The 27,636-nt window shown below is 44.5% G+C and overlaps 1 protein-coding gene across 2 annotated transcripts in view; it reads right to left on the bottom strand.

Moving 5' to 3' along the window:
- LOC120994865 (acetylserotonin O-methyltransferase-like) overlaps nucleotides 1–27,636 on the bottom strand; it is a 178,729-nt gene that overhangs the window by 17,453 nt on the left and 133,640 nt on the right. For both annotated transcript variants that reach the window (XM_040423732.1, XM_040423733.1), the window contains exon 7: nucleotides 8,217–8,339. In XM_040423732.1, the coding sequence (XP_040279666.1) occupies nucleotides 8,217–8,339 (123 nt within the window). The remainder of the gene's footprint in view (nucleotides 1–8,216; nucleotides 8,340–27,636) is intronic.

The following is a 27,636-nucleotide window of genomic DNA, read 5'->3' as shown; positions in this document are numbered from 1 at the left end:
ATGATTTATTTTTCAAAAGTGCTTTTGTGTAAAACTGAAATAAAAATTAATAAATATTTTAGGTATTGCTGCATCTGTAATGACCTGCTCTATAAAAATATCACATGATCTATCCAGTCAGATGAACGCTGTAAAAAAATTAATAAAAATGGTGCTACATCAGCCATTTTTTTGGTCACTTTGCCTCAAAAAAAGCATAACATCGAGCAAAGTCATATCTAGCCCAAAATGGTACCAATAGAAACATCATCTCATCCCTCAAAACTGAGTCCTCACATAAGGCCATCACCAGAAAATGTAAAAAAAATATATGGTCCTCAGAAAATGGCAACACAAAAACATATTTGTTTTCTCTTCAAAAATGCTTTTATTGTGTAAAACTGAACAAAAATAGTCATATGCAGTATCACTGCATCCATAACGACCTGCTCTATAAAAATATTATGTAATCTACCCCGTCAGATGAACACAATAAAAAAAAAAAAAAACGTTATGACAAAACAGCCATTTTCATTTTGAACTCTGCAGCGTACCCAAACAGCAGTTTACGTCCACATTTTTGGATTTCAAGTACTCGGTAGAACCCGCCTATTAATTTAAAGGGGTTCAGCGGTTCTTTTAAACTGATGATCTATCCTCTGCATAGATCATCAGCATCTGATTGACGAGGGTCCAACACCCGGGACCCATGCCGATCAGCTGTTTGAGAAGGCTCCAGGAGCGTCGCGGCCTTCTCTCGGTTTCCCTCAGGCCCAGTGATGTACCGACTAGTATCACTGGCCTGGGCGGGGCTAAGCTCTGTTCACTTAAATGGAGCTTAGCCATGCCCAGGCCAGTGATACTAGTCATGACGTCACTGGGCCTGCGGTAAACAGCGAGAAGGCCGCTGGGCTACTGCCAGTGCCACTGTCTTCTCAAACAGCTGATCAGCAGGGGTCCTGGGTGTCGGACCCCCACTGATCAGATGCTGATGATCTATCCAGAGGATACATCATCAGTTTAAAAGAACTGCAGAACCCCTTTAAAGATTTTGGTGTGTCTTAGATGGCACCAGCTGGGCACAACATATAGAGCACTAAAATGCTATATCTGTGGAAAATTTGCATTTTCCCTTTGCATGATCTAATGAGCATTAATTTCTTCAAAATAACTGTAGGGTCAAAATGTTAATTCCACCCCATAATAAACACCTTGAGGGGTGCAGTTTCCAAAATAGGGTCACTTTTTGCGGATTGTACTTATTTTATCAGTCTAGAGTCTCTACAGTTGGCAGCACAAGAAGTGTAAATCACCACATTGGGCTTTAAATGCACATCAGGCTCTTTTATTACTGACTCCTGTTGTCTAGACAAAAGATTAGGACCACATGTAGGGTGTTTCTAAACTCAGGAAGCACAACATCATAATGAGAGGGCTTACCTTTTACACTAACAAATTGGGCACTGAAGTGGCTATTTTCACTTTGCACCGTCTGTTACATAGTTACATAGTTAATATGGTTGAAAACAGACATCAGTCCAAGGGATAGGTTGAGATGTGAATCCCAGCAGGAAGTGAGACTCAGATTTATACATATTTTCATAAGCATTAATGCCATTTACTTTTTAGAATTCATCTAAACCCTTTTTAAAACTGCCCACTGTTCCTGCTGTGACCACATCCTGAGGAAGTCTATTCCACAGATTCACAGTTCTTATAGTAAAGAAGCTTTGATGCTTTTGGAGACTGAACTTTTTCTTCTCCAGTCGGAGGCAGTGCACCTATGTCTTTTGAGGGCATTTGACAAGGAATAGTTTTTTACCGTATTTTTTGTATGGCCCATTTATACACTGAGCAAAAATATAAACGGAACACTTTTGGTTTTGCTCCCATTTTGCTTGAGCTGAACTCAAAGATCTGAAACATTTTCTACATACACAAAAGACCCATTACTCTCAAATATTGTTCACAAATCTGTGTTATGTCTCATGCACATGACCGTTGTGTGCATCCGCGTCCGTTCCGTCATTTTTCACAGTTTAGCGGAGGTCCCATTCATTTCTATGGAGCTGTGAAAAAAAACTGATAGTCCTCCGTTTTTTCTCTGCGTCCTTGATTTGTGATTCCAGTCAGTCAAAAAAATATAACCTGTCCTATTCTTGTCAGTGGAAAACGGAGGAAGGACCCATTCAAGTCAATGGGTCAGTCAAAAAAAACGGATGCACAACTGGTATGTCATCCGTGTCCGCGTCCGTGTCCGTTTTTTTCTACAAGACCTTGGTGCAATAAAATTACACTTTTCATTAACCTTCCTTTTTTTCCCACTGTCAGACAAAAAAAAAGAAAAAGGAAGACACAAGGAAACACAACTGAAGCAAAATCGGACACGGACCCCTGAAGCAAAATCACTGACAGTAAAAAAACACTGTCGTGTGCATGAGGCCTTAGTGAGCACTTCTCCTTTGCTGAGATAATCTATCCCACCTCACAGGTGTGGCATATCAAGGTTCTGATCAAACAGCACAAATATTTTTCCTGGGACTAAAGCAGCAGTTTACAATCAAATATGCGGTGTTACCGTATTCAGGAGAAAATGGGTAACGAAATGTGGGGTTCTTTTTTCCAGGGACTAAAGCAGCATTTTATTTGAAAAAATATAATTTTCACAGCTAAATGTGTCTACATTTTATGAAATGTCTGTGGTGTCAAAGAACTCACTACACTCCTCAAATTCCTTGAGGGGTATAGTATCCAAAATGTTCAAAATCACTGGGGTCATTTTTTGGGGGGTTTCCTCTTAAGGGGTACCTCACGGTGACTTCAAATGCTACATGGTGCCTGAAAACTATTCAAGAGAAATTGGCAAATGTAAAAGCCATGGCACTCATTCCCTTCTGAGCCCTGATTTGTGCCCATCCAGCAATCTATGAGCATGTCTACGGTATTGCTGTATTCAGGAGAAGATGTGTAACAAATTGTGATATGCCTTTTCTCCTATTTCCCCTAAAAAATTTAAAAATCTAGGGCTAAGGTAACATGTTATTGGAAGAAAGTAAATTTTTCATTTTCACAGCCAAGTGTTTCTAAATTCTATGAAAAACCTATGGGGTCAAAGTGCTCAGTAAAACTACACATAAAGGGTGTAGTTTCCAAAATTGGGTCACTTCTTGGGGGTTTCAATTGTAAGGGTCCCTTCAAATGTGACATGGCACCCAAAAACCATTCCAGCAAATCTGCCCTTCAAATACCATATGGCACTCTGAGCCGTGCCGTATGTCCATACAACAGATTATGACCACATATGAGGTGTATCAGTAAACTACTGAGGGTAATAAATATTAAGGCTTGTTTTACTGTTATCACTTGCTGTGTTACAGGAAAAATGAACTAAAATTTAGAATATTAAGGCTTGTTTTACTGTTATCACTTGCTGTGTTACAGGAAAAATTAACTAAAATTGAGAATCTGCAAAAAATTTGAAAGTTTGAAATTTCACCCCAATTTTTCTTTAATTCTTGTGGAACACCAAAAGAGTTAACAAAGTTTGTGAAATCAGTTTTGAATAGGTTGAGGGGTGTAGTTTCTAAAATGGGATAATTTATGGGTGGTTTCTGTTATATAAGCACCTCAAAAGCATAGGCGTCGCTACAGGGGGGCAATTGCCCCACCTAGTTTATTGCTTGGCCCCCCCACCTGCGTGCACCCACTCTGTCGGAAAAAAGCAGGGGAAGCAGCTGCTTTGGGGCCCAGGCTGACAAGGTGCCCGGCAGCAATGTCTCACACACACACTTATTGTGTGTACACCAGTCCTCTCCTCCCCACCACATCCAGCAGCCGTTCTTTTAAAACCCTTCCTGAGCCTGTCATGGGGTCTGGCTCTGTCTAGTCTTGCGGTTCCTCCAGAGAAGAAGAGCACCTGAAGCCCAGGGAGGTGCGGCACTGCAGCCGCCAGCATGTGTCACGGCCTATGGTGTATGCTGTGACACTGTTGCCACGCTTGCTGTTGCCAGTGGCAACATGTTGCTGTTTTGGCATGTTGTTGCAGTGTCACAGGTTTTGCTGTGTGCGCTGTGACTTGCTCTCCACGCATGCTGTTGTCTGTGGCAACCTGTTGCCTTTTGCTTGTCTGTGCAATTCCCCTTTAAGTAGTGTCTCCCTTCTGTGTGGTGTGTGTGGGGTTAATACACTGGCTTGAGCAAAGTGGTGAGTTGGGTGTGGTCTCAGGTCTCTTTATATCCTTTGGCTTGGAGACTGAGATCAGTTTTGGTTTGTCTGCCTTGCATGTGAGATGCTTGCTCTGTGCATGGATGAGATCTGAGGGCCATCCAAGTTTGACATCAATGTTCTTAGCGATGTCATCTGTGATGTCTTCCTTCCCCTCCTGGTGTGTTTATGGTGTGGGTTTGAGTTGGAGGTTTCTTGTACATCTTGTTTGTTGTTGCATGTCTGGGATGTTGTTGGTGTTTGTCCCTGCATGTGTGCAAGACGTTTCCCTTGGCGTGTGTTTCCTCCGGAAGGGGATTTATTACCCGGAGGGGGAATTACTCTACAAGACAGTGTGCTGTCCTGCCTGGAGCTTCCGTGCATCCGGTGTTCGCATGGAGATCCGGGTAGATGTTGGTGCCATCTTTCCATCTCTGCTGCGGCAGGTAAGTGTTGGTTGTTTCTAGTGTTCTGTTGTTACACTGTGTACTTACCTGCTGTGCAGTTGCTGCATTCTGTCTTTTTTATCTGTCAGCTACTGGGCCTCTGGAGGCGCCTTTCATCCGTGGTGTTGGATGAACAGGAGGTATCTGCCCTGTCACGATTTTGAGGGCGATGCAGGGATTCCTAGACTTCTAGGTTTGTGGGTATGAGCCCCCTTAACATTGAAGGCGGCTCATACAGCCAGGAGACTAGGGCTATTTTAGGGAAGCTTTACGAGGTGACCAGCTCCCTTTTCCCTGCCTATGGCCTAGTATTTAGTGACATTGTACGGTGGGGAGTTACCCCCACCCCCCACCGTGACAGTATGTCAAACTTGGATGGCCCTCAGATCTCATCCATGCACAGAGCAAGCATCTCACATGCAAGGCAGACAAACCAAAACTGATCTCAGTCTCCAAGCCAAAGGATATAAAGAGACCTGAGACCACACCCAACTCACCACTTTGCTCAAGCCAGTGTATTAACCCCACACACACCACACAGCAGGGAGACACTACTTAAAGGGGAATTGCACACACAAGCAAAAGGCAACAGGTTGCTGCAGACAACAGCATGCGTGGCCAGCAAGTCACGGCACACACAGCAAAACCCGTGACACTGCCACAACATGCCAAAACAGCAACATGTTGCCACCGGCAACAGCAAGCATGGCAACAGTGTCACAGCGTACACCATAGGCCGTGACAGCATGTTCTGCACCAGGCTCAAGGAGCTGAAGCTGTCTGGATGTCGCTTCTCTAAGCTGACTGTCACGGATGGTGTACAGGAAACAAGACAATACCATATAAACAATGTCTCTCTGGATCCACAACTAAGGAACAAAGGGAGACCCCTGCAATAGACCTGCCGCTCTCCCTCACTGCTCAGCCTATGCGAACACCCCAAAGGTGGATGGCCGCATATCCACGTTCCTCGGCTATCTATTACCTGAAGACCTTACAATAGTGAAGGGACACGACCACCGGCTCCCTACACTGACACGGAGGGAGTCAGGGTCACCTGGATCCAGAAAAGACAATCATAAATACATAAACAGCACTTATCTTGCAGACGACTGACGACTGACGACTGGGAACAGGGAACTGGGAACTGGGAACAGCATGCACACACACTCCAGGAAGTTGTATCAGCCGCACACTACTGCATTATGGGGAGGAACTTAAAGGGTAGCGATCAGTCCAACTGCATGACAGCTGAGATAGACTAACGAGATGAGAAACTAAACCAAAACAAAGAAATTCAAGGAGGAGGATCTGAGAAGCTCCTGTGAGCGCTTCTCAGCTGTCTGGCTGTGACACCGACACAGAGCTAGGGCTCGAAGGACGACGAGGTGCCCACCAGTGCTGCGGACGCCGGACCGCCACCTATCTGCACTGACACCACTGTCTGGCAGAGGAGACTGCAGGAGGAGCTGCCGCAGAGAAAGAGCAGCCACACCAGGGTCTATCTGCACACTTTAGCAGAGAGCTTCCACAAGTTGATGTTCCCTGAGGTAAAAGGCGCACACTGTAGGGGGTATGTCCACAAATTGTCCTCTGGAAGTTTCTTTAAGTCTGAAGGAATGGCGTGACTTGGAGAATTGTGTTGCACCTGGGTGCCCTGTCTGTGGGGGTGACAGATACATTGCACTTGCGACAATGCGCTAGTCAGGTGGAGAGGAGGAAAGGCCAGTTACAGCAGTAGGCAAAGTCCTGAGTGTGCAGCCACAGGCTGCCATCCCAATCCCACCAGCCTCCTATATAATAAAAGGCATGCATCTGTTATAGTACAGGAAGCTGGCAGAGGCTGGGATGGCCATCTGGCAGCTGCATGCTGAGGCCTTCAGCATGCAGCTGCCAGGTAGCAGGATCACTACCTTTGCCCAATCCTTTCTCTGCCAGCCTCCTGTACTATAGCATGCGGTACATGGCAGCCTCCCCTTTCTGCTCGCTGTTCCGCCATCTACTAGTGCTTATTATGGCACTCTTAAGTTACATATACATATATGTGATGCCAGGATGGTCCTGGGCTGGCATCGGGTGTGTGCGTATGTGTGCCATAATAAGCACCAGTACAAAGCAGAGCAGTGGAGGCAGAGAGTGGAGGCTGCCATTTACTGCATACTATAGTACTGGAGGCTGACAGAGGAAAGAGTCGGTAGAACTCTCTAATTCAGTTCACTTTCCTATTCAGTTATGTTGTCCTAGATTGTTCCCTTCTCCAAAACACTTCACACTTTTGTGAATAAGCCTGTGAGTGTCTGTTCATTGGTCTTCTTTAGTTACATGTTTAACATATGGGATTATTTCCACAGCCCTGGTGTTTGCTGAAACTGCTTTAAACTATAAAGAAAAGTTTTCAAGAGTGTTTCTCTCTTTCCCAGGTCTGAAGCAATACCGAGAAAGGAAGGAAAACTCTTGAAAGCTTGTCTTTTAAGTATTAGGTTAGTACAATAAAAAGGTATCCCTGCATACCGCAATGCTCTCATATTTTGTAATCTTATTTATATATACTTATTTTGTTTTTTTTCAGTAGTATGATTAAGTGGTGAAAATTATTAGTGCCCCCCTATTTTTGACTGTGGTATCTTATGTGCCCCCCCTATATAATGTTCCTAGAGTCGCCACTGCTCAAAAGCGACTTAATAACTGAGCTGATCCTTAAAATTGGGTTTTGGAAATTTTCCTGAAAATTAGAAAAAAGTGTTTCTAACTTTCGACCTAAAAATATAGAATGACATTTGAAAAATGATTCCAACATAAAGTAGGCATATGGTGATTGTTATGCAATAACTGTTGTATGAGGTATACTATTTACTATCGGTCTATGCAATAACTGTTCTATGAGGTATAATACTTACGATCTGTCTACTATCTGCAGAGAATAAAACATTTAGAAAATTGTGACTTTTCCAAATTTTCCGCAATTTTTGGATTTTAAAATAAGTTAAATTGTAAAAAAAAGTTAAAATATATCCACTCAAATTTACCATTAACATGAAGTATGATGTGTCTAGAGAAAACAGTCTCTGCGTAAAAGTGACATATGTCAGAGTTGCAAAAATTAGCTCTGTCAGGAAGGTGAAAAATGGCTGTATCAGGAAGGGTTTAAAGATCTTAATACGGAAATGTAACTTTAAGAACATTAAAGAAAGAAACATTTGGGAATTCAAGCCGATAACAATGTTCCAGTCATTGACACAAGTCTAACATCTTCATTTATAACATCTTGATTTAATGCAACCAGATCCGGCGTAAACTGATGCATTTGTATGTATTAAATGGCACAGATATGTTTAATTCTGGTTTTGAGATTCTATGTCGGATCTCAAAACTAAAATTAACAATGTAGATGTGAAAGTAACCTAATTAATTTGTAAAACGACCTGATGAAGGAGCCTCTGTCTTTCAAAAGCTTTGAAATATAATGTTTCCCGTTAGACAGTAAAGGCATAACTACTACCGTATAATACTTTTGTATTTTTTTAACACAAACATATTTTATATCACATTGATTTTGCAATGTCATTTTCCTGCAGATTATGAGCTCACCGGGTCTACAAGACTGATAAACCTTCGTCAGTAGTTTAATGCATTTTTCTTCTGTCCAGTCATGAATAACCCTGGCCACGATAAACAGGTCTGCCTCAGGTATAGGATCATTAAAGAAGTCTCCTTTGATAAAGAAGTAAAGACATTGTCAACTTCTCAAAATTACCAATACATTTCATAATCAAATAATGTCTAAAAGAAAAAAAGCAGTCAGCAGTTCATGGTTTAATAAATCGCAGTATATTCCAGTTATAACACCACCACTACCGCTGGAAGGGGGAGACATCTATTCTTCAGCTATTTTATATTTTATGGCATGATCACTTTATAGTTACTGTAGGTCTACATAAGCAATATTTTACACCATTGTCATACAAACATCAATGCTTATTTTCAGTAATTTTCTATTATACCCTATGAAGAAGTTAAATTGTTGAGTACATTATATGGACGAAATTATTCGGACAGATATCTTAATCATTAAATCCAGGTATTTTATTCAGCATTTAAATCCCATTGGCACAGGAGTATAAAATCAAGCATCTAGCCATGCAATTGAGTGTTGGACTGGCCCACAGGAGGACTGTAGAATTCTGCAGTAGGCTCTTTCCTATTAATACTATTTGGCCCCATCCCCGCTATTACAGCTTCTAAACAGGAAGAAGTTGCTTTCTCTTAGGCCTCATGCACACAACCGTTTTTTTTTTGTGGTCCGCAAAACGGATTTCCGTTGTTCCATGATCCGTGACCGTTTTTTCTTCCGTGGGTCTTCCTTGATTTTTAGAGGATCCACGGACATGAAAAGTGAAAAAAAAAACTAAGTCAAGTTTGCTTTGAAAATGATAGGAAAAATGGACATGGATCACGGACACGGATCACGGATGCGGATGACTATCTTGTGTGCATCCGTGACCCATTGACTTGAATGGGTCCGTGAACCGTTGTCCGTGAAAAAAATAGGACAGGTCATATTTTTTTCACGGACTGGAAAAACGGATCACGGACGCGGAAGCCAAATGGTGCATTCTCCGATTTTTCCACGGACCCATTTAAAGTCAATGGGTCCGCAAAAAAACCCTGAAAACGGAACAACGGCCACGGATGCACACAACGGTTGTGTGTATGAGGCCTTAGTGAGAAAGGGGAGGCCACCAGCCCGGGACTTCTACAGCAGACTAAATGTATGGCCCAAGCTGTCATTCTTCTCTCTCCATGCTGTCCCTTCACTCCTGTAATGCAGCTAACAGAATATTCTAAAAAAACAAATATATAGCACTATATTAAATATAGTGCTATACTGTATATTCATTTTTTTAGAATATTCAGAATTTTTTTCTATCTGAAGTCATGATTCCTCCCTGCTTAAGTTGCTTGTGGGCCAATGGCTCATTGTCCCACAAGCAAGAAGCAGGGAGGAATCATGTGTTCAGATGGAAAAAATTACGAATATTCAATATAACAAATATATTGCACTATATTCTAAATATTTGCAAAAATTTGATAAGGTACTGTCCTATATTGAGTTAAAAAATCGCACCATTATACTGATCCATCGCTGGACATTTTGACGTTATCTTATGTCAATGCAAAGTTTATCCAAGGATAAACTTTGCATTTAAATAAGATAACGTCAAAATGTCCAGCGATGGATCAGTATAATGGTGCAATTTTTTAACTCAATATAGGACAGTACCTTATCAATTTTTTTTTATATGAATTGGTGTATTTTTGCTATTATAAAATCGGTGGGGAATCCTTAACCAAACAGACGGTTACTGTTTGCACCAATCGCTCACTCTCCAAACAAACTAGTGACACGTCCAATATACCCAGGCCAGGACCTGACAGGCCCAATTTGGGGTCATTGGAGAGAGGGTTCTGGAGCCACCAGTACCTGTTCAAATAGTTCTCCCACAGAATACATCATTGTCCACAGTGAGAATAAGTATATTGTCAAATCATTTTAATAGAGTATTTTAGTTCATTGTAATTTTTACTGTATATATTTTTAACTTAAATGTCCAATAAAAGTGTCCTATAATTCCATATACGAGTGACCATCCCATACCTTTTTTACCATTGATCTCTGAATTTTGAGGGGTGACTCAACTTTTGGTTTGGAGCACCTATCCTGAGAGAATAGAGGTGAGCGGATCCCTTTCATTTCATCTTTGTGAGTATAATAAAAAGCTGATGTTGAACATCTATTGAGGTGCTGCACTATTTTTTGCTTTTTACATCTTGACTCCTATAGGAGAGACGATTATCAGCTAAGTGTGGAGTACTAAAACAGTGATTGGTGCATTTCTGAAAGTCTGCATTTGCTGAAGTGGTCGGAACAGCACTAGTTGAGGAGAAGCGCTGTTTTATCCCGTGTTAGTGAATTTTAGTGTGAACAGGGCCCACCACACCTGGAACCTGCAGTGCTCAAAGTAGGATTGACAATTTGGAATCATTTATTTTTATTGACTTCTGTATGTGCTTGTGTGCTTATGTCACTGTATGTAAGTAGATTATCTAACAAGTGTACACCCTTTAACATTTTTAAAATATTTTATTATATCTTTTCATGGGGCAACACTGAAGATATGACACTTTGATACAATGTAAAGTAGTCAGTGTACAGCTTGTATAACAGTGTAAAAATGGATTGCCCTCAAAATACAGCCATTAATGTCTAAACTGCTGGCAACAAAAGCAAGTACACCCCTAAGTGCAAATGGCCAAATTGGGCCCAATTAGCCATTTTCACTCCCCGATGTCATATGACTCGCTAGTGTTACAAGGTCTCAGGTGTAAATGGAGAGCAGGTGTGTTAAATTTGGTGTTAGGGTTCTCACACTCTCTCATACTGCTCACTGGAAGTTCAACATGGCACATCATGGCAAAGAACTGTCTGAGGATCTGAAAAAAAGAATTGTTGCTCTATATCAAGATGGTCCGGGCTACAAGAAGATTGCCAACACCCTGAAACTGAGCTGCAGCACGTTGGCCAAGACCATATAGCATTTTAACAAGACAGGTTCCACTCAGAGCAGGCCTTAGCATGGTCAACAAAATAAGTTGAATGCAGATTGTAACGGACCATTTCAGCAGACAAGGGGTTAAAATCCGTTTGGGCGATATGCCCCTTTCTGAGAGACAGGCACAGCTACTGCAGAACACCAAACTCCCGAACTGGATACAAAATAGCACTCCAAACTGGAACCTCATGAATAGCTGCTAGCAGACGAACAGGAATCAGCTTACACTTCTGCCAATCAGTCTCTAACAGCATACAGTGGATCCCCCCAATAATGAGACAAGGCTCCGTGTTGAGGGTCAAGCAGTGGTCTGAGGTGCTGGCACACCCAGCCTGGTTTTTATTTCAGTTGTTGCAAATACAGGTCCGCCCACAGGGAGGTATAAAATAACCAAGCCCATCTGGTGTACACGCCCCTAGGGGACCAGAAGGAAGACTGTGAGGGGGCGTGGCCGAGCCAGCATGGAGTGAGGAAGCAGGATTGCAGTGCTCCTACAAAATCCTGTGAAATATCCTTTATACACCTGGCATAATCGGGTTTTTTTGAGCGCATTCACTATATGTTGGACCCCTTCATACTTGGGGACACTCTGCCCGGTGCTGGATTGCTGAGTTTTGGCTGTGGCACTGTGGATGCCGACGGATTGAGGGAGAGGAGCAGAGGGACGCAAACTGAGGAGAGTGTGGAGTGAGGCCGGGACACGATCCGCCACAAGGTACACAGTGCAGGTACGGCTTGCTGAAAGTTGCTAACAACTTACCTTGGACTGCTGCCGATACCTGCTGGAATCTTGAGCCGAAGACCGAGGCGGGAAGAAGCCACGCGGTGGGCACCATCTTGCCGTTAAGTGTATGTGCAGCGGCGCTCCTCTCTACCCCAGCAAACAGAGTGGATCGGCGAAACGTTCTGTATCTCCCTACTTCCACTATTGTCCTGAGGTCCTGCAGTGGTAATCCTCTTGGGAGCCCTTATATATGAAAGCTGCAGAGTTCACCGCAGTTTATATGAAAGTTTAATGGTGGTGCTGGTGTACTTCTCCCCCTCCCCCTGAGGAATGTAAAGATAACTGGCAGTCTACTTGGCTGTGTGGAAGGACTTGCTGAATTTAACAAAGCCTTATCTTGTTTTGTTGCATGAGTGACAAACCCCCAGCAGATCTTTAAAGTGTCTGTGGACTATTTCTATGGGCCGCAAAACTTCTTCTGTGGCTCCATCATCTGTTAAACGATTCATGGACGCCATGAGTCAAACTGAACAGGAAAGTGAAGGGTCTCCTGTCCCTGGTTCCTCTGCTGAAGCCTCTCAAATTATGAAAGCTATAGCTGCCTGTAAAGCTGCTCTTACATCAAAGATAGACCATCTACAGTCTGACCTTAGCTGTTTGCGACACGATTTTGACAAAATACGTGAAAGAACATCTGCAGTGGAGCAAAGAGTGAGTGATGTGGAAGATGCGTCCAGAGCAGCTGGAAATGACACCAGGCAGCTGCTGCAACAGGTACAGATGCTGCAAGCCAGGGCGGAGGACGCTGAGAACCGCAATAGACGTAACAACGTCCATATCCTGGGCTTACCGGAGCGAGCAGAAGGGTCTACCCCAGAAATTTTTGCGGAACAGCTCATAAAAGAAGTGTTACATCCCATCTCACTTTCCAGTTGCTTTGTTATAGAAAGGGCGCATCGGATTCCAACCAGGCCCTTACCGCCGGGGTCCCCTGCTAGACCTTTCATCATGAAGATCCTGAACTACAGGGACAGGGACGCTATTTTGCTAGCTGCTCGACAGAAGGGGAATGTCAGCTATGAGAATGTCCGTTTGTCCTTTTACCCGGACTTTACTGCAGAGGTCCAGAAGAAAAGGAAGCAGTTTACTGAGGTCCGAGCGCGGCTGAGGGACAAAAATGTGAAATATGCCATGATCTACCCTTCTCGCTTGAGGGTGCAGGATGGTGAAACCGTCCGTTTTTTTTAGTACTCCTGAAGAGGCTACTGAATGGATTGAGAGAAATCTAAATGCAAGGCCTCACCGCTGATGGTTTATACTATAGTGTTGGCAGCTGGAGCAAATAATACTTGATTAAATGTTAAATTGTTTTGCTGACAAGATGGTTGGGGGAGGGGGGAGTATCTGGTTTAAATGCACCATTATTACTCCTGTTAGAATCCCTGTTCTTTGACTTTGTCTATTGATCAGATGTTTAACCCCATATTGGTATGCTGGGTGGCAACACCCTGTATGACTATGCACTATTGTGGGTAGACGTATATACTTGCTTCCTATCACCAACGTACCTATATGGTATATATGTTCTAATGAGTTAGGGTAGGTTATTGTACCCAGGAGTTACTAGTTTGGGGTGTCAGGCTCAACCATGTTAGGGAGCTTTGGGCAGGGTGGGTTGGAGAGGTTGGGAATGGGTGGGTTGGAGAGGGTTTCTCTGTTGAGGGGTTCTTTGATGTGGATTGTATGTGTGCGTGAATGTGCCTTCATTGGTCGGCGATTATGGAGATGTTATCTTTGGAAGAATAAATGACGGTAATTAAGCTACTTTTGTGGAATGTTCTGGGTCTGAATGATAAGATTAAACGGTCTTTAGTGTTCAATTATCTGAAGAGGTACAGTATAACCCTGACATAATGTTATTGCAAGAAACGCACCTGCAGGGCCAGAAAGTACTAGCTTTGCGGCGCCCATTGATAGGCCCCACATATCATGCGGTTTACTCAAATCACGCTAGAGGCGTGTCTGTTTTAATTGCTAAAAGTCTTCCATTACAAATACTATCTGTGCAGCTAGACCCTTATGGTAGGTATGTGATTTTACATGCTTGTGTCAGAGGCCTGCAGTACCTATTTGTGGGATTATATATTCCTCCGCCATTCCGCAGAGAGGTCCTAGACTTAATTACAGCTAAAATAGCAGGATTTCCAGCAATGCCTTATATTATTATGGGTGACTATAATGCCACTTTAGATCCTATACGGGACAGAAGGGTTCCCCAGGCCTCACACAACAATGTCCTATCACATTGGGCTAATACTTATGATTTAGTAGAGGCGTGGCGCTATTTCCACCCCACAGATGCGCAATTCTCTTGCTATTCAGCTTCTACTGGCTCACTCTCTCGTATAGATCTGGCCTTTGTCAGCAGAGACTTATCCCCCTATATCAAGTCCAGTGATTATCTACCGAGAGGAGTTTCAGACCATGCCCCCCTCCTTCTGATACTGTCACAGCCGCTGGCTTCGACTGATAAGCAGTGGCGGTTAAACCCTATGTGGCTCGAGGTATTATCTGTGGTGAGCGAGAGTCTAGATGCAATGGGGAACTACTGGGCAGAAAATGAAGGGTCTACGAATCCTCTGGTAGAATGGGATGCTTTGAAATCAGTAATGAGAGGGGCATTGATTGCTGCTATTGCAACTCATAGAAAGGAACTGAATATCAAACGGATAAAACTAGAGACGGAACTAGCTGATAAGGAGAGGTTATATATACTAGATCCGTGCCCTGAGAAACAGACTTTGTGGCTTGAGGCGCAGCGTAGGTTTACTTTGCATTTAACTGAATATACTGAGAAGAAACTTTTAAATCAGAGGCAAACTATTTTTTCAGATGGTGATAAGTGTGGCAGGGCCTTGGCGTACTCGACTAGATCTGAGACTCAACAAACGGTGGTGGCGGGAATTCTGAATGATCAGGGGCTCTTATTAAGGGAGCCCAGAGATGTCTGCCGACAGTTTGCCTCCTATTATGAGACATTGTATGCCCCCAAGATCACGTGTACTTCGGAGGAAATTGTCAATTTCTTAGCAGGTATTAATATTCCTTCTTTGGACAGAGATGACAGGGGAGCCCTGGCGGCAGACATATCTGACCTGGAGATTGAAACGGCCATTAGTTCCTTAGCAACCAAGAAAACCCCGGGACCCGATGGATTTCCTGCTGAATGGTATAAGCGATTTTCTAAAGACCTGGTTAGTAGATTTGGGAAGCTGTTGAGGTATGCACTGGAAAGTGGTTCGTTGCCACCGTCCTTTCTGGAGGCAACGATAGTAGTGATTCACAAGTCGGGGAAACCATCTGACCAGTGTAGCTCTTATCGACCTATCTCACTTCTGAATCTTGACGTCAAAATCTTTGCGAAGGTACTGGCGTTAAGATTGCGGGGGGTAATTCTCTCCTTGGTTGGGGTAGATCAATCGGGTTTTATGCCAGGGAAAACCACAGATATTAATTTAAGGCGATTGTTCACTAATCTTCAGGTCAAACATGATAACAGAGGTATGAGGGCTCTTGCGTCCTTAGACAATGAAAAAGCATTTGATTCAGTAGAATGGGAATTTATGTGGGCAGTGCTGACTCAAATGGGCTTTCCGGAGAAATTTTTGTGCTGGTTACAAATGCTTTATAGATTCCCTTCGGCGAGAGTCAGGGTGAATGGGTATACATCGGACTCCTTCCCCTTGGGTAGAGGCACTAGACAGGGCTGCCCTCTCTCCCCCCTGTTATTTGCATTAATTATGGAACCTTTGTCGATACTCATATCCTCTAATTCAGGTATAGAAGGTTGGGAAATAGCTGGAATATCAGAAAAGCTTTCATTATATGCTGATGACATGCTGGTTTACCTAGCAGATTCAGGGAAATCCTTGGATACCCTTTTAGGTGTTGTTGATCAATTTGGGGGTTTCTCGGGTCTCCGTGTGAACTGGGCTAAGTCTAGTCTATGTCTGGTTGATGATGTTGACCCAGCTCGCATTTCGGTGAACAATAAGCTTCAGATTGTGGAGCAATTTACATATTTGGGGATTATTGTTCATAAAGAAGTGGCAAAATTTTATGATTTGAATGTTGCTCCTACAATGCAATCCATTACTCGAAAGCTAGAGGCTTGGGAAAACCTTCCTTTAACTCTGATTGGGCGTATCAATGTGGTAAAAATGATTCTTCTCCCAAAATTGCTATACTTATATAGGGCTGCCCCAGTGTTACTCCCCAAGAGACATTTTGCTACTTTGGATAGAATAATCGCTCCCTTTCTATGGAATAAGTCTTCTCCCAGAATAGCGAGATCCACCCTCCAGGCGTCTTACCTGCGGGGGGGTCTTGCCTTGCCAAACCTGTACATGTACTATGTAGCGGCGCAGCTGAGCTATGTGGCGTGGTCCGTACGGGCTGACTCAGGTAACCCGGCGGTAGTGTTGGAGGCAGCTTTATTGGGGTCCTATGAGGCACTTACGAACTTGGCGTATAGGAGGGGGGCTAGGTCTACAATACACTACACCCAATCGATGGCTGCTGCAGTACAGATGTGGGTCAAATGGGGTCAGAAATGTAACCCTGATGAGAATGATATTACTTGGTCGCCATATTTGCCTTTGTGGAGAAACAGAGTGCTTCCGGAGCTGTTCTCATTACTGGAGTTTGAATTTTGGCCTCAGAGGGGGGTGCGCTACCTTACCCAACTATATGATAAGGGCCTATTTAGAACCTTTAACAGTTTGAAACAGGAATTTAATTTGCCCCAGCGTTGTTTGTATAGATATCTTCAACTCAGGCATGCCTGTCAGGCTCAGTTTGGTAGAGAACCTTTAAAGCTGGAGTGTGGTACAGTTGAGGCAGCGATTAGGAGGGTTCCCTTGGTCAAACCAGTGTCGACCCTGTATGCGTCGTTGATGGCGTTGCAGGACTCCCCCCTAGACAGGGCATTTGTTAGGTGGAAAAGGGACATTGAAGGTTTGGAAGATGTTCATGTTAAAGAATCTAGCTGTACATGGAGATCTACAGTGGTAAGTGCTAGGGATCAGTTGATTCAAGTTAAATGGCTTCATAGGATTTATTATACTCCTGTGAGACTATTTAAAATGGGTAAATTGCCGAACCCTCATTGTACAAGATGTGGACATGAAAACGGTTGTCTTATACACATGGTTTGGCAGTGTCCGATTATTCATGGCTTCTGGGAAGAGATCCATAAATATTTTAATGACAAACTAGGCTTTCCTAACGTCTGTACTGAACTCACTAGTCTGTTGGGAGTAGCCAACGAGATTGTTCCAACCAAATTTGGCAGGAAGCTGTATAGAATACTCTTATATTATGCTAGGAAAACTATCCTTCTCAACTGGAAACCTCCTAAGAATCCTACTGTGCAACAATGGGTACATCTAGTTAATGCTGATCTTGAATTATACAAGTTTGTGTATGAGAGAAGAGGGACCCCTGATCGCTTCGTGAAGATATGGGAACCCTGGATTGGAGCCCAGACTCTAGTACCATAGATGACTGAAAGACTGTTCTGACCAATGAAGGCGTGTGTGAATGTGTGTGTGTGTGTGTGCAGTACTTTTAATCTAACTTAAGATTGATATGTTGGGTACTGTTCATCCTGAAAGTGATATCTTTTTCTTCTGTCCCAAACTTGGGTCATGAGGAACTGTTATGATTGATCCCATGTATATGATTTGTACTGGACTCAATTGATGATTGTCTGTATTTGATGTGTTTGTTATGCTTTTTGCTAAATTAATAAATAAAAAGATACTATTAAAAAAAGAAGGAAGACTGTGACACAGGACAGATATGCAGCACTGCAGGATACACAGAGACAATACATCCCCACAATGCATCATGGTTTCCTCCTCTCTGCCCTGGAGACACCCGAGGAGTAATCCAATTATCTCTCAAGACAAAGGGAAATCACCAATACACACGTGGGGACAACAGAACAGAAATCACCATTTAAACATACAATGTCACAACCCTTTTCAATACACAGACATTTAACATCACAAAATGGCACGAATTAGACCAGGAGTTCAAGTTAGTTCAAGTCCTTTGTGAACAAATGAGGCCTGGCTGATGAGAGGGCCCATAATCCTGGGGCAAGAGGCCAGCAGCCAGGCCCCTCCAAAACCCAGTGGCGAGGTTGGTTTCGCCACACAGATGCTCTGCATCATATCCAGAGGTTGTCTTTTCAAAATAGACATATGAGTGCTGCCAGCATTGCTGCAGAGGTTAAAAGGATAGAGGGTCAGCCTGTCAGTGCTCAGACCATATGCCGCACACTGCATCAAATTGGTCTGCATGGCTGTTGTCCCAGAAGGAAGCCTCTTCTAAAGATGATGCACAAGGAAGCCTGCAAACAGTTTGCTGAGGACAAGCAGACTAAGGGCATGGATTACTGGAACCATGTCTTGTGGTCTGATGAGACCAAGTTACACTTATGTGGTTAAGATGGTGTCAAGTGTGTGTGGCGGCAACCAGGTGAGGAGTACAAGGACAAGTGTGTCTTGCCTACAGTCAAGCATGGTGGTGGGAGTGTCATGGTTTGGGGTTCCATGAGTGCTGCCTGTTGTGGAAAGCTACAGTTCATTGAGGGAACCATGAATGCCAACATGTACTGTGACATATTGAAGAACAGCATGATCCCCTCCCTTCAGAAACCTGGCAGCAGGGCAGTATTCCAACATGCTAATGACCCCAAAAACACCACCAAGACGGCCACTATCTTGCTAAAGAAACTGAGGGTAAAGGGTCTGGACTGGCCAAGCATGTCTTCAGACCTGAACCCTATTGAGAATCTGTGGGGCATCCTCAAATGGAAGGGTTGAGGAGAGCAAGGTCTCTAACATCCACCAGCTCTGTGAAGAAAATTTGCCAAACTGCATTATGTGAGTGCCATAACAGTTGGAAAAATATGAAATTAAGTTAGTCCATCCATTCCAAAGAGATGGATGTCCAGGAAAAATATCGGAGTCAACAAGTCTGCTCATCACAATATGTATCAGTTCTGGTGTGACAAACACAGCAGTGGAGATGGCTCGTATGCTTTGTAATAGTGAGATCACAGACATCCATGTAAGCACCTTGCAACGCCCATTAAACAAGCCTGGAATGGTGGCCTGAAAAAAGGTGAAGAAGCCTCGACTTCAATATCGTCCTAAGAAGTGTCGGCTCGAGTTTGCAAAACAGTACGAACAGTGGACAGTAGAAGATTGGAAATGGGTGATTTGGATCGATGAAATAAAAGTCAATAGACTGGGCTTTGATGGGTGCAAATGGGTCTGGAAGAAACAATGGAAAAGGGGGCCAGCGGATCAAGAAATTGAAGGAACTTTCAAGTTCAATGGAGGATATGGGGATATTTCACAGCCAAAGGCGTTGGATACTTGACCAGAATCGATGGTGGTCTTAATGCTGAGATATGTGAGTATCCTATCATATGAATTACTTTGTACACCCGAGTACTATGGTTATGAAAAGGATGACATAGTATTGCAGCAGGACAACGACCTGAAGCATACGTCGACTTTGGTGAAGAAATGGTTCAATGACAATAAAGTAGAGGTGCTGTATTGGCACCAGTCCCCAGACCTCACCCCAATCGAACACTTGTGGGTAGAGTTGAAGGAAAAGCTGCATTCATACCCAAGTGAGTCGACAAGTATACACCAACATTGTGAATGTGTAGAAGAAACCTGGGAAAAGATTTCAGTCGAAACATGCTTGAATCTGATCGAAAGCATGCCCAGAAGGATTCAGGCAATGTTGAAAACCAAGGGTGGATTTGCAAAATAATAACAAAATAATACAAATTTTAATTTTGAATTTTAGGAGCAAAACAGTAACAGTGCAGTTACATGAGAAGAACCTACGCAAATATGCAGAAAGGCGGTCTGCACTGCCCAGAGTGAACCATATACATATGTGGACTACATTTGTTTGTGATCTCCAGGCGGTGCTCAGCTGGCCCACAGCTTCAACTCTCGAATCAACATGTAGATAAAAGAAACAGCGGCACTCACCAATATTCTTTCTGCAGATCTTATTGATCCCTGAAAACACGGTGGATGCGGGTACAGCACAGCAAAAGGCAACAGCCATTTTGTGCTTCCTGCGCTTCCTCAGGCCTCAACGTGACGACGCTGGGGCATACACGTAAATTACCCTTACGCCAGCTACGTCACAAACGAGTACAAAAACAAAACTATACAAATACTGCTAAATCCTTCTTATCATTTAACCCTAAAGGACCCATTGCATTTGTCTTGATAATCCATGAAGCTTCTCTTTGTAATAGTATACAGTTTCTGTCCCCATCACGATCTGGGACTTGCAATATCTCTATTCCTGCACATGTCAATACATCATTTGTCCTTTCATGTGATTCATGTACATGTTCTATCAATCTAGATGCTCCTATTCTTGTCTCTTTGGACCTCCTATGTTCCTTAAATCTCACATGCACACATCTTATGGTTTTTCCTATATAAAATCTACCACAAGGGGATATATAGTTACTGTATATAGTTATGTCTATATATTTTTGGACAGACAACATTTTTCAAATTTTTGTTCTGTACATTACCACAATGGATTTTGAACAAAACAATTCAGATGCAGTTAAAGTTCAGACTTTCAGCTTTAATTCAGTGGGTTGAACAAAATGATTGCAAAAAAATGTAAGGAACTAAAGCATTTTTTAAACTCAATACCTTCAATTCAGGGATTGGACAAATTAAATAATTCTGGAGAGTGTTGTACACTTGGTTGGCTGTTGTGAAGGGGTTTCTCTTCACCATGGTAATTATTCTGCGATCATCCACCACTGTTGTCTTCCATGGGCGTCTATTTTTTTTTTGCATTGTTGAGGTCACCAGTACTTTCTTACTTCCTCAGGATGTACCAAACTGTAGATTTTGCCACTCCTAATAGTGTAGCAATTTCTCTGTTTTTTTTCTTCTGTTTTCGCAGATGAAGGATGACTTGTTTAACCTGCATGAAGAGCTCCTTTGACCGCATGTTTAATCTTCAAAATGCAAGTACCACACCTCAAATCAACTCCAGGCCTTTTATGTGCCTAATTGAGAATGAAATAATGAAGGAATTGCCCACACCTGCCCATGCAACAGCCCTTGAGTCAAGTGTCCAATTACTTTTGGTCCCTTTAAAAACAGGGTGCCTCGTTTTTTGTTTATACCACTTTTGCCTAACAAACACATTATGGGTTAAAATAAACTGCAATGCTTCAGTCACAAAATCCACATACCCATGAGTTTTACCTTGTCTCTCAAAATTACTGGGGAAACACTGGACCCCAATTTTTGTGGTATCCTGGTATATAGGCTTTCTACATCAATAGATGCCAACAAATATCCATCTTGCCATTCTAAATCCCAAATCACCTCCAAAAAATCACTGGTGTCTTCCAAATAGGAAGGTATACCTTTTAATAAAGGACAAAGTAACCAATCTACATATTGTGAAAGGGGTTCACAATATGTTGAGAGAGACAAGGTAAAACTCATGGGTATGTGGATTTTGTGACTGAAGCATTGCAGTTTATTTTAACCCATAATGCGTTTCTGTTTGGCAAAAAGTGGTATAAACAAAAACGGGGCAACTTGTTTTTAAAGGGGCCAAAAGTAATTGGACACTTGGTGACGTAGCTGGCGTAAGGGTATTTTACGTGTATGCGCCAGCGTCGTCAAATTGAGGCCTGAAGAAGCGCAGGAAGTGCAAAACGGCTGTTGCCTTTTGCTGTGCTGTACCCGCATCCACAGTTTTTTAATGGATCAATAAAAGCTGCAGAAAGAAGATTGGTGAGTGCCACTGTTTCTTGACTACATGTTGATGACAAGACTCTGTATAACTAATCATATGCTAAATAGCTGCAAGTCCAATTTAGCCAAGATGATTGTCTATGGTAGTTTTACATTGGAAGCTGTAGCTGTAGCCTGAAAGTCAAAAGTTCAATTTTTTTTTTTACCTTTTTGCTTGTCAGTGTATGTGCTTTTATGTGTATATGACGCTGCATGTATGTGCTTGTGTGTATGAGCTTGCACATATGTGAATTTATGTGTTTAGGACACTGCATATAATGTATTTTTCGCCCTATAAGACGCACCTGCCCATAAGATGCACCTGGGTTTTTGGTGGGTTTTGAACTACCATAATGGTGGTCTGTGGATGAAACTATTATGGGGGATCTGTTGATGGAACTGTTATGGGGGGATCTGTGGATGGCACTGTTATGGGGGCATATGAGGATGGCACTGTTATGGGGGATCATTGTGGGGGCATCTGTGGATGGCACTGTTATGGGGGCATCTGTGGATGACACATATATAGCGTTTTATGTGTCATCCACAGATCCCCCATAACAGTGTCCCTGTGTAGGGAATGGCGTCCAGCATCTGTTTCTGTAATGGCAGCGGGGCCCGGTGCAGTCACTGTATTCTACTACCCCTGGGCCCCGCTTTCTTGGCAGTCAGGAGGCCGGGCAGGCGCTCACTGCGCCTGCGCCGCCTGCTTCATTCATAAAGTGGGCGGCGCAGGCGCAGTAAGCATAGTGAGCTACGCTACGAGCGCCCGCCCGCCCGGCCTCCTGGCTGCCAAGAAGTTAGTTGTAAGTAGTACAGCGCTAGATTTAAGATGATTGGAATACTTTAAACAATACCCACAAGTTAGATATGATTACCGTATACTACAGAGAGCGGGGCCCGGTGTAGTAGAATACAGTGACTGCACCGGGCCCGCTGCCATGACAAAAACAGATGCCGGACCCAGCCCCTCCTCCCTCTCAGCATATTCACCGGACGGTCGCAGCATTAACCCCATAAGACGCACTGCTATTTCCCCCCCACTTTTTTTTTTTGGGGGGGGGGGGAGTGCGTCTTATAGGGTAAAAAATACGGTATATGCATATGTGTCTATGTGAACTTTATATATCTGTGCTTATTATGTGCATCTGAGACTATGTGCCTATTGATACCCTTCATTGTTATCCTAGGATGGGGCAGGTGTGGGTAATGACCCCTAATGCCTGAATGACCTACATCCTCCATGTGTAGGAGGGGTGGGTGTATGTATTGTGACACAGTGAGAGGTTTGGTCTGGGAAAACAGGTATTTTCCTCCCAGCATGTGCTGCTGGGCTGATTTACAGCCAGGTGAGGTCAAATAGCAGCACCTGGCTGTCCTTAAATAAGCAGCTGGGCTCAGAAGCCAGGTCTTTGTGTTGGGATCTGGGAGCCTTGTGTCTGGATGAAGGCTTGCTACCTGTTTGGCGTAAAAACAGGTTGGTGCTGCTAACAGTAAGGACTCTTTGATGCAGAATTGTCACATGGTGTGAATTACCACCAACACCACAAGGTGACTTTTTGTTTGAATATGACTTGCCTAAAGTGTGAATAAAACACTTAACTGTTTGATCCAAAGAACTTGTTGTTGTCTCTATACTGCGTCCGCTAATCCTGTCTACCAGAGTGAGTCCCCACAATTGGTGGAGGATGCGGGAAGGTGCAGTGAGGCTGGCATGAAGGCCGAAATATTTTTGGAATTCCTGGCACGATTGTATGTCTTACATCAAACCAGCGAGATTACAACCCGTGTCTCTCGACAAAATGGAAACTGTCGTGAAAGCCCTTGTGGACGCTAACTTGCAACAGTAGGAGGCTAATAAGCAGCAGCAGGAAACCAACCAGCTGCTATCTCAACATGTGATGGCTTTACAAGCGGCAGGAGCATCCTAGAGCATCCACGATGCCCGAAAAGCAGTTTGTCTGGCTATCCCTAAGATGGCCCCTCTGACGAAGTCGAGACCTTTCTGGCGGTGTTCGAGAAAGTGGCCGTGAGAGAGAGAGACTACCCTGAGATCAGTGGGCTGAGGTTGTTACTCCGTTTCTGGCATCTGGACCCCAGCAGGTGTTTTTCGACTTACCAGATGATCAAGTGGCCGATTACACGTCAGTAAAGGGTGAGATTCTGGCAAGTATGGGGGTAAATGTGTTGGTCCGGGCACAGTGGGTTCATCAGTGGGAGTTTAACCCGGCTGAACCTCACGAGACCTCAGTATTATGATCTGTTACACCGGTTGCAAAAATGGCTGTAGCCTGACGTGCTGAGTTCCACTGCTATGCTGGACCATCTGTTGGCTGATGTATTCTGGCGGGCTTTGCCGTACCCTCTCCAGCACTGGATTGGCCAGATGTCTCCTGGTAATGCCCTTAAGATGGTCGACCTGGTGGAGCGCTATGAGGCTACCAGGACTCTATAGGGGGGTTCTTTTGGGAGGGCAGTCAAACCCCGGAAATCTCCACCCCAGACCCGGCGACTGGTGCCATCTAAACCCGCCCGGGATATACCCCAGGCCATACAGACCTAGCTCCGATAGTCTGCTGGCGGTGTCAAAAGACTGGCCACATAAGGGACGACTGTCCCCATCGGGGCGAACCCATGGATACTAACTATGGCTACAGCCACTCCATGTATGCCAGGAAGCTGTGTGCAACAGGTACATCAGAGACTATAGACAATAGCCACTTGTGCCAGGTAGAAGTGGGAGACACTCTGGCTGAACTCAGGGAGTTTGGTGTCCCTGGTAAGAGCTTCCCTGGTGCAGCACGCCGAGTATACTGGCTGAAAAATCGGGGTCGTGTGCATCCATGGAGACTTAAAGGACTACCTGTAGAGGTTCTGACCAACCAAGGGACCCCTTTTATGTCCAAGGTGATGAGGGAACTCTGTAAGTTGCTGCACATAAAACAACCACGGATGTCCGTTTACCATCCGCAAACGGACGGTCTGGTAGAATGGTTTAACCAACCATTAAAAAATATGTTGAAAAAGGTAGTGTCTAAAGATGGGAAGAACTGGGACCTTCTTCTGCCCTATTTCATGTTCGCAGTGTGAGAGGTTCCCCAGGCCTCTACTGGGTTCTCGCCCTTTGAACTACTATATGGCAGGCACACTTAAGGTCTCTTTGGCGTGGCCACAACAACCCACTCCACATAACAGTGTTATTGAGTACGTTACCGAGATGGAAGATCGGATAGAGACAGTGTTGCCTCTTGTTAGGGAGCATATGAAGGCAGCTCAGCGAGCCCAGAGGGGCAGAGGAATAGCAGAGCAGGGAGAGGCTGGTGCTGCTACTAGAGGGTCATACCATGGGGGAGTAATAAAGCCCACCATAATGCCCCCCCCAATAGAAATAATTCTCCTTATAATGTGACAGTGCAAAAATACCCCCTTGTAATGCCCCAAGTTGAGCTAATGTCCCCATAGTGCACCCATAATATCCCAGTATAAAATACTCCTATATAGTGCCCCCAGTAAATTCCCCCATAGTGCTCCTCTCCCCCCTTCCTGCTAGTGCCCACCATAATGTACCAGTATAAAATGCCCCATATATAGTGCCCCAGTAGATGCCCTCAGTGTCCGGCCTCTGATAGGCTGCCGTTCTAGTGTCCCCAATAATGTGCCAGTAAGTGTCCCCATAGATGCCCCCCCCATCATGTGCCAGTAACAAGTGCCTCTCTCCCCCCCCACATGTCCCAGTATCATAGTGCCACCCCCCCCAATGTGCCAGTATCAAGTGCCTCTCTCCTTCCCATCCCCCATGTGCCAGTATCATAGTGCCAACCCCCCCATGTGCCAGTATCAAGTGCCTCTCTCTTCCCCCCATGTCCCAGTATAATAGTGCCATCTCCCCCCCCAAAAAAAGTGCTAGTATCAAGTGCCTCCCTCCTCCCCCCCATGTGCCAGTATCAAGTGCCTTTCTCTTCCCCCCCATGTGCCAGTATCAAGTGCCTCTCACTTCCCCCCCATGTCCCAGTATCATAGTGCCATCTCCCCCCCCAAAAAGTGCCAGTATCAAGTGCCTCTCTTCCCCCATGTGCCAGTATCATAGTGCCAAACCCACCCATGTGCCAGTATCAAGTGCCAAACCCCCCTCCCACGTGCCAGTATCAAGTGCCTCTCTCCTCCCCCCCCATGTGCCAGTATCAAGTGCCTCTCTCCTTCCCCCATGTGCCAGTATCATAGTGCCAACCCCCCCCAATGTGCCAGTATCAGGTGCCAACCCCCCTCCCCCATGTGCCAGTATCAAGTGCCTCCCGCTCCCCCCATGGCAGTAACAGTCGGGTTAAATAAAATAAATACTTATACTTACCTCCATGTCAGCGATGCGATGCAGCTTCTTCCTGTGTCCCGCCCTGTATGTCCATATATGGAGTCAGTGCTTGTATTTCAGAAAAGTTTCTGCTGGGATTCGAATCCACGACCTTCTGTATCAGAGGCAAAGCACTTACCCACACAGCAATAACGGCTGCATTGCCACTGACTGAAAAAATATGAGACTTGTACTGTTATAGCTGGCTAAGTGTACATCTATACACATGACAGCTGCCCTAACACACCCAGCACTGCTATATCTCTATATGTGTCACGAGGGTATCAAGAGCCACGTCTGACTCCGTTATACCCGGGGTCAGGAAGTCGCAGCGGGCGGCTGCGCGCTCTATATCTAAAGATCACGTTGTTTCTTAGTGATTGTTTTCTGTGTTTGCCTTGCTATCCTTTTTGTCTCACTCAGGGATCTGTAGCTTCTCCTCCTCAGCTGTTTCTTGTCTGCCACTCCCAACCTCCTTATATTCTCCCCTCACACTTCTCTAGTTGCCAGTTATAGAGCTTCCTGCCTGGACATCTATACTGACCCACTGGAGTTGTGAATCCTGGTTGTCGTTCCAGAGTGCTACCCTCCGGATCCCTGTTGGGCTTATTGTTGTCTCCTGTTGTCGCCCACCTGGGATTATATGTTGAGTCTGTGTTGTCTGTCCTCCCCTTGGTGTTTTCCCTTAGAGCTAGTGGTGCGGACTAGTGTTCCCACCGCCCTGTTCACTATCTAGGGCTTAGCTCAGGGAAAACCAGGGCTTTAGGCACGTGATCGGCGTACGGGTGAGGAACCCGTCTAGGGACGTCAGGGCAGCCAGGTGCCAGCCGCAAGGTGAGTCAGGGGTCACCACCTTCCCTCTCACTTGGGCAGGGCCTTCCTCATTCCCTCCCTCTGTGTCACGTATGTGATAGTCACGCCGACCGTGATATTATAACTAGCCCTTACTTTTTGAGAAAAAAAAAAAAATATATATATATAATTTTTTATTTGTTGTTTTTTTTTTCTCTACTTAGAATCCAATATGGATCCTATTGATGCCTTGGCAGAACAGCTTCAAGGCCTGTCTTTGGAGGTGGCAGGATTGAAGGCGTCTGTTCTCCAACAACAGCAGCTAATGCAGCAGACCGCACCCTCAGCGGTTGCTATGGGTAACCAGGTTGTTACAGAACCCAAGGTTGCTCTTCCTGACAGATTTTCTGGGGGAAGGGACAAATTTGCGACGTTCCGTGAGGCCTGCAAATTATATTTTAAGTTGCGCCCTTACTCCTCAGGTAATGAAGAACAGCGGGTAGGGATTGTCATTTCCCTGCTTCAGGGGGATCCGCAATCCTGGGCGTTCTCGTTACCCCCTGGTTCTCAGGCTCTTCGGTCAGTGGAGGGATTTTTTGGGGCTTTGGGTCTCATATATGATGACCCTGACCGAGTCGCCCTGGCTGAG

The sequence above is a fragment of the Bufo bufo genome, chromosome 3 (assembly GCF_905171765.1).
Source record: "Bufo bufo chromosome 3, aBufBuf1.1, whole genome shotgun sequence".
Lineage (NCBI taxonomy): Eukaryota > Metazoa > Chordata > Amphibia > Anura > Bufonidae > Bufo > Bufo bufo.
Note: the sequence above shows the minus strand (reverse complement) of the source record. Positions and strands in the feature narration are given on the sequence as shown.